We start from the raw sequence: 10,782 nt of genomic DNA, 5'->3' as shown, positions 1-10,782 counted from the left end.
TGAAAGTAGGTTTTGTCAAAAATAACGCACAGGTTGACTGTCATTGTCTCTGCTCCTGGTGACATCAGCACCAATGACTGCGACCTCGTGATCCCGGCTCCCTTTCGCATCAAATTTCTGATGCCAGATGCTATGGCAGGACTAGAGGCTCAGATTATGCTTTCTCAATTTATTTACAACTCAACAGCAGCCAATGACATAAAAGTAAACATTATAATAAACTACATATCCTTGAAGGCTTTGAACCAAGCCTCTATCATCATTAACCAATAACAGCAGAGGTTAACATACAAAGTAACGAAGCACCATCTTGTCTCCCTCTTTCTTTGCTTCTCCGCAGTCAAGATAAGTGCCTCTTTATTTTGTTCATGAATTGGTCTTTTACATTGACTATGGTGATTGTGTAAAGCATACGTTTTTCCTCTGTTTCTCTTCCAGTGCATGTTGCGCTGTATCTTTTGTCATCATTATTGCCATTGTTGTTTAATTATTGCCTAAACTAAGTTTACTTGCTGCGCGAGTATCGGGATCGTCTTGGCGCCACACGCGCTATCTGGGGATTGCCCCACCTCAGGGAGCGAGACGCACGTCGGGGCCCAATCGGGAAACCAGTGTGCGTCTCAGGAGCCTGCACACATCCGTGCATGCGTGCAGCTCCTTCGCACAAGCTGGAGAGACGCCTCACCTCAGGCTGGAATTGAGGAACACGTAGCTGGCAATCAGCGGAGCCGGTACCGGGCCTAATTATCTTTTTGACAGTTCATTCCTTCACCGCTTGGGCGCGAAATTAACCCTTAACCCTTGTGCAACCAGTTTTTGCTGTATTATAATATTTGGAGATCCTTTGCCTATACAGGCAGGCAGGGTTCTACACCCTCCGTCAGTCCTAAATTGCAAGACCTATTTTGGTATCTGTGTGGCCCTCTCTGCCCCATCTTTTGCTCCTGACCGACGCCCGATCTCTATTGAGAGTTTTTGGGTTGTAAAACTTTGTGCTTCTCCCTGGAGACTTTGGCTGCATATATATTCAAGATATATTCTCGGTATGTCGGACTGCGAAGTCTATGAGGAGGAGGTAGCTGCGTATGATCCTCCTGAAGATGAGGAATACTATTATGATGACTCTATGGAAGATCTTATTGATAAGAAATTGTACACTAAACTAGATAGGGTTCTCTCCTCTGCCTTACTACCTATTTCACCACGCCTGGAGCAATTAGTTGGTACCAATCCTGCCCCCTCTGGTACTCCTACCCCCTCTCCGATTCCGCCTCAAGAACCAGCTAGGCTTTCCTGGCCACACGTTCAGGTTTATTCCAAACTGCGCAGTTCTAAAGAACAGGAGCTTAGTGACAAGTCTGCTCCTTCTGCTCCTATCCCTTCCCCTTTGATCCCCATTCTTATTACTGACACAGATATGGATTCCTCCATGAGTCACACCCCCACAAATGTGCTGCAAAGCGGAAACACTCCTCCTCCCCAGTCCAACCTTCGCCCTTTTCTTTCGACCCTTCAGATATAGTTCATTCCCCTTCCGTCGATTGGGCTCCAGCCCTGACAGTGGCAGATTACATGCAAAGTTGCAAACCCACCTTCGTAACAGTTTTGATAAGGAGGTTGGAGCCCTCCTCAAATCTGAATGTCCCTGTCCCGATTTGGCTCACAAGGTGGCACTCACACCAGGTATTGATTCCTCTATGACCACCTTTCTGAAGAAGTACACGAAAGACCCCAAGAAGGGCATAGATCGCACCCTTCTGGCATGCCAGCATAAATTGCTTGACGTTTCAGGACTCCTTGCAAAGATTCTGGAATTGGCCCTTCAGGCGCAGGAGACTGGGGCTGCCATACACCCGGAGGTCCTAGCGGGATGGACCCAGAGGGCAATTTGCCTGCTCGGCAACGTCAATTGCGCTCTTTTGTCGAAAAGGTGCAAATCTGTCCTTTTGAGAATCGACCCGCAACTTGTTGAACTGGTTGCAGCCGAACCAGGCCCTCTGGCTGAGGGTCTGCTTTTTGGGGATCCTTTTGTCAAAGACATAGCGAAATTCATCAATACCTTTGCTTCTTTAGACAGATCGCAGTCTTCGCTCAAAAGGGTTTTCCACCCAGTCTCTGGCAGGGCTGGTCATGGTAGGGGACACTCGGCCTGCCGCTACAATAATCCAAGTCCCCAGCGAGGCTTTGCTCCACGACGTAGAGGGTGTACCCAGGAACTGGAACAAGATGGCTTCTATCCCTCCAGATCCAGAGGCTTCCGTGGCCGGTACAATAGAGGTTACAAGAACTTTGATAACCAGTCATCAGGTATGTCCACCAATCTTTCCTATGATCCCCCTCAGGGGCAGATTGTTACATTTTGTTATGAATTGGACTCAGTTGACCACAGATGCATGAATCCTCCACACTGTTCAGGGTTATCAGAAAGAATTATCAAAACTCTCTTGTCAAGTGGCCCCTCCCCTCCCTTTCCTCTCCTTTTTTTCCTACAAAAAAAAAATTCAGAGCTTCAAGAGCTTATGGCCAAGCAGGCTATTGCCATGGGACCCTTCATTCCCGACTGGTTTTGCAGCAATGTTTTTCTTGGTGCAAAAGAAGGAAGGAGGTCAGAGACTAGTTTTAATTCTCAGGGAGTTAAATCCCTTTGTGGTGTACAGACACTTCAAGATGGAAGGCATCCATCCGTTGAGAGATCTTCTTTTGGTAAAGGACTGGATGGTCCATTTGGATCTAAAGAAAGCTTACCTCTCTGTCTCCATTTGCCCCTCCCATCAGAAATTTCACCAATTCTCCTGGAAAGGGCAATGGTACCGGTATCTTTCCCTTCCTTTTGGCCTGTCCTCAGCCCCTTGGTTGTTTACCAAACTATTGAAGCCGGTGGTCACTCGTCTGCGGTAGATGGGAGTTTGCATGATCATCTATCTCGATGACGTGTTTCTCCTGGTTCAGGACCGGAACCTTCTGATCACACACTTAGGATGGACGATCTCCCTGTTGCCAATATTTAGGGTTTGTGATACCCCTCAAGAAATCGGTGACCACCCCGAGCCAGCAGATGGATTTCCTGGGGTTTCAAATAGATGCAGTCAAAACCCAGTTACTCTTGCCTGCATCCAAGATCAAATCAATAACGAGAGAGATCCGCTCCACTCTGACTAAACAGATGGTCTCATTGAGATCCTTAGCAAGGATTGTAGGCCTACTGGCCTCCTCGATTCAGGCCATCTTTCCGGGGCCTCTTCACGACAGGGCTTTGCAACGACTCAAGATTTACTATCTGCAAAAGAGATTTTCGTACGACCACCTGGTTCCCCTATCTCTGGAGGCTCAGGAGGAGCTTCGTTGGTGGTTGAATCACATGGAAGCGTGGAATGGCAAGGCCATTTTGGGGCTGGGGTGCAAGATGTAGAGACTTTGCCACCAGTGGACGATGGTCTGCGGAAGAGTTAAAGTTGCATGTCAATTGTCTAGAGCTGCTGACGGGCTCCTTTGCCCTAAAATCGATCTCTCCTCTGAAGAGCAATTGCTGCATCCTTCTCAGGATGGACAATGTTTCAGTGGTGCGATACGATACGAAGTCCCAGCTGTTGGCTAACATTGCGAGGGAGTTTTGGCATTTTTGACTGGATCAGAAGATCAGTGTGATAGCGGAGTATCTTCCCGGCAAACTCAATCAGGTAGCAGATTTGAATTCCAGATTCCTGAGGGATTTCATCGGTTGGAGACTCCATCCTTCACTTTTTGTAGAGATCATGACTATGCAAGGTCCTTGTTTGATAGACCTCTTTGCCTCTCGCCTCAACACTCACCTCCCACAGTTCTTCAGCTGGAGACCAGACCCGATGGCGATGGGAACGGATGTGTTCCTTCAGCATTGGCGATCTCAGAGGAATTATGCTGTTCCTCCCTTCGCTCTGATTCCGAGGTTGGCGGCCCAGGTCTGTCGACAACAGACATCAGTAGTGTTGGGCACACCATTGTGGAAGACTCAATCGTGGTTTCTGATACTGTTGGAGTTGTCAGTGGACTTGCCTTTTCAACAGCCTGTGTTTCTGATGCTTCTCGAGGACTCAGTGGGTTCTTCTGGTCCTTCAGAACCAGTTGTCTCTCATGGTTTGGACGCTCTCAGGAGACACAAACGAATTGAGGGCCTTTCATCGGCGGCTGCCGAATTTAAACAACAAGCTGGGACTCCATCCGCCTGCAAATTATATTCTGCATCATGGAAGCGATGGGTGGGTTTGTGCCTTCAATGACAGGTGGATCCCGTGGAATCGGATGTGAAGGAAGTATTACATTTTTTATCTGAATGTGCTAAATCAGGTCTTTCCTATAGGTCTGTTAATAATTTCAGGTCAGACCTCTCAGCTGGACATAATCACATCGATGGTAACCCGGTGAGGGTGCACCCCTTAGTCTGTAAATTGCTGAAACGCATTAGAGTGTCTCGTCCACCTCGTCCCAGGTGCACTGCTTTATGGGACGTTTCTAAAGTTTTGTCTTGGCCAGATAACAAAGACTTATCGTTAAAACAATTGTCTGCTAAACATACTATATTGTTGTGTTTAATCTCCTGTAAGAGAGTTTCTGATGTGCACGCTTTACATTTAGCAGGAAGGATGTTGTCTCCACAGGGTGTGTCTTTCATCATCTCTAGGAGGACTTAGACTATGTCATGTTCGGTTGAGTATCCTGCTTTTGCTCACAATGACAAACTATGTGTTTTAAAATGTTTGAAAGTATATGAGGAATGTACATTAGCTCATAGAGCGAATCCCTTGGGTCAATTACTGTTGGCAATTCAGAAGCATTTTCTTCCAGTTTCAGTGGCCACCTTGGTGCGTTGGGTCAGGTGGGTTATGTCTGAAGCAGGGATTGACATTTCTGTTTAGGGTGTGCATTCTGCCATAGGCGCTATGTATGGCCTCTAAGGCATATATTTTGAGGTCTTGTTTAGAAGACATTTTGAACGATGCAGATCCGTCTTCAGACTCTGGATCTGCTGTGTTACTCTCCGTTGAGAGTCAGGACTATTGTTTGGTTTCAGACACTGACAGTTTTTGCAAGGAAAGAGGTAGCCAAGATGGTGCCTCGTTATTTTGTCTGTTAACCTCTGCTGTTATTAATTAATGATGATGGAGGTGTGGTTCAAAGCCTCATGGGATATGTATTTTATTATAATATTTACTTTTTTCTCATTGGCTGCTGTTGAGTAGTAAAGAAATTGAGAAAGCATAATCCTCGCCTCCGTGTCCTTAATAGAATCTAAAATTCTTGTTGTGATAGCTGGAAAATGTTGTATTCAACCTTCCTGTAAAAGATATGCACGAAAAGCAGACACAGTAGTTTGTCGTGGAGCCACGCAAATAATGTTCCACGCTTTCATTTCAATAATAAGGAGGCATGTGGGGACGCTTGTCAACTGGCGCGCTCCGTTTTCACCTGACCTCTTCACCCTTTAAATATCCACAGACCTCGGAATAAAACACCTGATAACCTTCGTATGTCATTTCCATATGCAGAAGCAGGATATGCCAGACTTGCGTGAGGAGGGAAACGACCTGAACAGGAGATATGTATTTCCTCAGAAGAGCGAGTGAGTAGAGACTTCTACTCAATGGCTACCTTGAGTGGGGTGGGGAGAATCCCGACGAGGAGAACCGTTCATAAGAAACGGACTGTTAACAATGAAGGGACAGCTTACGGTATAAAATACGGGCAGGTTTGAACACAAAGAGGGCAAGGCAAGTTGACTAGGTTCCTTCATGACCCGGTTAGTTTTCCTGTGAAGATGTACAAGGGAAGGTTGTCTAGGCCTAGGTCATACCTTTGGGAACTGGGGTCTCCTGAAGTTAAAAGAGAGACAGCTCGGTGAGTATTAGAGAGGTAATCTGAGGTGAGGTTACCAGATAGCTCCAGGTCATCAGTAACCCTGGGCGTAGTTCGCGCAGTAGCGCTACGCGTAGCTAAGCGAAGTGCACTTCACACTACGTGAGCTACGCGTAGCACTATGCGAACTGCGTAGTGCGGTAGGGAAATGCTGTTCGAAATGATTGCACAGTGCCGGATGCTTGTCCACACTGTGCAATCATTGCAAACGGCATCTTGCACAGTGCAAGCGGTCATTTTATGCCGCTCGAGTAGATTTTTACTCCAGCTGCAGCATTCTCAACGCGGACTGCTAGTTTTTCATTGCGAATGGTCGCAAGCATACGCGACCACTCGCAATGAGAAACCTGACCTCCCCACGTTGAGAATCTCGCCGGGAGGTTTATCTTCTATGCTCGCGATCGGCAACTTGAAGTTGCTGATCGCAAACGAGGAAAAAATCGCACCAGGATGTCATTTTGCTTGCTCGCCGTCGCCAACTTGACGTTAAGGACCGCGAGCAAAAAATGCCAACTACGCTACGCATTTTTGCACTGTACTACGTGCAATTCGTGTAACGAGTAGTTGCGCAAACTACGTGAGCGTAGCGTAGTTTTCCGCCCAGGCCTAGTCATCAGTGCCACCATTTTTCAGTGCTATATTTTCCTTAAACATTGTAATGCTTTATGGCAATTTTAGTGTTGAGTTATTTCATCTGAATTGTTTGGCAATAGAAACTGGCCCATGGGTAGAGAGAGCCCCGGGAGGGGCACGATACATGTAACGGAATGGGTGGAGAGACAAGGTGGAAATTGGAAGCAGGTTAAGAAACTAGACTGGCAGTAAGAGAATGAAGCTGCTATAAGGCCAGTGTGTAAAGATTAAACACAATTAAAGATGGGTCACAAAAGTGGGGGAGGGGAGGGAGACCTGGAAGGGAGAGAGGTAGACACTGAAGTGTGATAATAGCAGTCCACGAAGGTCGAGGCCTAGGCGACCAGGAAGAGAGAGCCATGTGATTGAGAGTGAGACCCCAGCAAGTGAGAGACAAGATACCAGAAGCGGAAAGTGGCTGTGAGAAAATGCGGGACAGCACGGGAAAGACGCTGAGATCTAGGCAGATAGTATGAAAGACTGGGTGTGTGCACTGAGGCAGTACCGCGTGCAAGCTGCGGAGCCGAAAGACAGAAAAAGAGAAGCCGAGAGAGGAAAGGGAGGGGCTACGAGGCGCTGCAACAGGCAGACAGATGACAGACAAGACACCTTCAGCTAGACGGGAGTCCTCTGGTGAGCGAGAACAGGCTGTGAACCGAGAGGAGGGGGCCATAAGGAGAGGTGCACAGGGCTCCCTGTGAGGAGGAGACGATCGGCACGAAGGAGCGGTGAGGACCAGTCTGAGAGGGGTGGCGCCTGGGAGAGAGAGCGCCGGCAGCGAGGAGAGGCGAGCAGCGGCAGGCGCTGAGGATTGTCCGCGTCTGAGAGCGCGTAGGAGGGATGAGCGCGGCCAGGCTGTGAGAGGAACCCGGTGGTCGGCATCGACAGCGGATTTGGAAAGCAAGGTCAGGCTGTGGCGAGGAGCCGCGTCTATAACGGGCACCATGCAGTCGATGAATCCTGGGCACCCTGTGTAATCCTACCGAGGTAACCTGTGCTGCAGCCCTGCTTCGCTGCGGCGGTCGTGCAGGGGCGCCCACACCGCTGCAGATGTGTGTCACTGCCGGTGTAATCCTAGCGAGGCGCAGATAATGCTGCAGTCCTGCTTCACTGCTGGCTGATTACAGCAGGGCTTTGACAATACCGCAGCCACGCTTCACTACTGCTGTACACCCAGCCGGGCACCCTTACTACTGCAGGCCTGCTCCACTGCTGGGGTGATCCCTGTGGGACACCCCCCTAGGCTTGCTCCGCTGCTGCTGTGATGCTTTGAGGCACTTCTACGGCACTGTTCTCACGTTGCCTGCCTCCCGCTATGTTCTGACACTGCGGCAGCCTCACTGACGGGAAATGCTTTACAACTAAAGACAATTTACGGAAACGCCAATATATCTGCAGCTTTGATTGTGCATGTGACATCCGTCTGGGGTACCAATCCTTCAAAACCTTTGATACCGGTGGTGGGATACTACATGGGCCTTGGGACACTCCAATGACTACTGATGCGAGTCTGAGAATTGGGATTTCTATCTACGTCTCCAGTATGGCTATTTTAACCTGAAAAATTATAGCTTTACCGCTCTAATGCTCCTATGTGTCCTGATTCAGCAGACCTGATACTTTTGCAGATCTGCCATTAATTAGTTACTGATGCTTCTGTGGCTCTGTTAATACTGAGATTAACATAGAAATTCAAGACTGCTATCTGCATTGCTCAGATACTTCTAACAGTCTTGTATTGCCGGATCTCTGATGTGATGCTACCTGGAGTACTGGTACAATAATTCACACTGATAATATCGATGCTCGGATTCCTTTGAGGGTATGATGACTCTGCTTCAACTGGGAGAATCCTGTTTTTGGTACTGACACTGCAGGGTTGTGCCAGTACCTTTTCCTTGGATACTCATGGCGCTGGTACTGCTCTACCCACGCGGCTGATACTGACACTGGGGCCGGCACGGTTGGCGTCATCTGGCCTTCTGGAAACAAGTCACATTGAGCTGCGGCCTATCTGAAAGATGATTGTTGTAGTATGAAGCTGTAGATCTGTTGCAGCCAGCGGGAACAGCCATGGCCAAGACCAGCCCTGACGTCTCCAAGGAGCTCCAAGGTGAGGAAAGGACTGCAGCTGTGCTAATGTTTACCTTCCCTATGCCTATAGCAGCTTGATACTGAAAAACTCCCATACTCTAGCTGGATGTATAGGGAGGATCTCACCCATCCATCCTGTGCATGGTGTGGTTCATGTCTTCATTCTGTTACCTCCGGATACCCTGTGGGGAGGAGTAACTCCAACTGTTCGGTTTACATTCTGTCTATTCATTCTCCCTTTCTCATTCTTCATATCCTCTCCTTATCTCTTCCTCACCCTGTCCTACTAATCTCTTCCTTATCTCCTCCTGTATCGTTTTCTCTACATCTTGTTGACTCGTTTTCACCATTCTTTGCTCTTCACGTCTCTTAATCTCCATTATCTCCCCAGAGGGCGAACCCTCCTTTAAATCTCTTTTCTGTCTTCCCGGATTCATTATCTCCACATTAATCCATTTTATGATTTACAAAGGGCCTCCCTTAAAGTGAGTGTTTTCACTCTTCTTCCTTTGGCCCTCACTGTCCTAGAAATCTCAGAAGCAATAGCAGTGGTTCCGAGGTGCACTCCTTGCTCGCCAAGGTTGGACTGGTCTATACAGGCAGTGCCACTGCAATTCTGCGATTCTGGTTTTCACCATTAGTTATCGATTTGCACATAATCCATCATGTCCTGCATAATGTACAGATTTTAGCAACAAATGTTTCTTGCTCAAACTGATCAAGTTACAAAAACCCTCTATTGTATGCCTTTTAGTGCAGTGGCAGGCCTTCTATCAAGCACAGGCAGGTCACCTTTCAGTTGCTGATTACTGTATTTAGGTGTTAAACTGATATTAATATGGTGAAACATTTGTTCTTATGATGTTACTGTGTGCAACAGGGAAGAAGTGAAGTAATACTGCTTCAAAATGTGCCGTATTTTGCTGCAAAATTTCCTTTATCTTTCTGCATGATGTAGTCAACACTGCAGCACACTTTGGTCATCCACTACTGCATAATTCTAGTTGCCCTGCCTATAGGATAATCTGGCAGTGGCATTGAGGCTGGTTGGACCTGCTAGTGGATTGCGGTTTTTTGTTGTTATTTTTTTTGTTGGCTGTTTGAGGGCCTGTTATATAATCTGGTGGACCAGTTTTTCTGTTAATTTCCTTGAAATTGCTTCAAACATTGCCTGCAGAAAGCAGAAATGTATGCACTCTTGCATACCTCTTGAAAAAACACCTACTTTAAGTCTATACAAATTCAAAACTGCCCTAATTCGTAAATGTGTGCCATTATTTAAGCTATCTGATTTGCTAATTGGGGCCACTTTTATATTGGTGCCCTGGCCTATTTTCTAGTCCACTGTGAACCTGTTGCTCACCCCGCACGTTTCTTTCTTTTGCCGGGTAGTTTGAACAATACTATGTGGCAAAGTGTATTACAAATACATGCTGTTCTCTTCTCAGGGGCTATTTACGTAACTAGCCACATTGCTTCCCGCGTTGGCTGCAGTCTGGAAGCAGGCAGGAGTTTCAGTGTGGTAGGCCTTGGTGATAGAAAACAATGTAGTACAGTGTAATGGTGGTAGTAATATTCTTTCACGATCTCAGAACTTTATTGATATACTGATAATGGCATTTCGAGGGGGTGGCCGTTGTTTCTCAGTTTTTGCTCCCACTGTGTGGAGCGTGCTGTAATCTATTTCTTCTCCAATGACATTTCCTCAGCTAAGGCAGAGGAGCGTAGCCACACTGATGCTGTGCAACAGTAAAAAAAAAGGAAAAAGAATATGACAACGCAATGTTATTATCATTTTATTCTTTCCTGCTGCGACAGCATGAGGGTGGGGTGGGTCTGCTCGGCTCACAGAGCAGGGAAGGAGTGGTGGGCACACTAAAGTGTGCATGATGCTTTGACCGGCCCTCTCCGCCCTGCTTAACAATCATGCACACTTTAGCATGTTCTCCATGCATTCTGCATTACAGCCTGCACGGTGAACATGCCCAGGCCCCCAGTCCCCCAGTCCCCGTCTGAGCGCCCGACCCATGGCGTTCCGACCAATCACAACGCTGCATTGCAGCGTTGTTATTGGCTCTGGGGGGCCTGGCTGCTTCCTGTTCAGCATAGGAGAGACGGCGTGGGACAGAGCGTCGAGGAGGTAAGTAATTTTTTCTTTTTTTTATA

General features: G+C 47.6%; 1 protein-coding gene across 1 annotated transcript in view; it reads left to right on the top strand.

The window, feature by feature from the left end:
• Positions 1-7,092: 7,092 nt before the first annotated feature.
• CARMIL3 (capping protein regulator and myosin 1 linker 3) overlaps positions 7,093-10,782 on the top strand; it is a 1,019,681-nt gene continuing 1,015,991 nt past the window's right edge. Inside the window, exon 1 of the mRNA XM_078644900.1 lies at positions 7,093-8,635. Within this exon, the coding sequence (XP_078501026.1) occupies positions 8,596-8,635 (40 nt within the window). The 5' untranslated portion in view covers positions 7,093-8,595. The remainder of the gene's footprint in view (positions 8,636-10,782) is intronic.

This window comes from Lissotriton helveticus, chromosome 5_1, assembly GCF_964261635.1.
Source record: "Lissotriton helveticus chromosome 5_1, aLisHel1.1, whole genome shotgun sequence".
In the NCBI taxonomy this organism is placed as follows: domain Eukaryota; kingdom Metazoa; phylum Chordata; class Amphibia; order Caudata; family Salamandridae; genus Lissotriton; species Lissotriton helveticus.
This window is presented reverse-complemented; position numbering and strand designations above follow the sequence as displayed.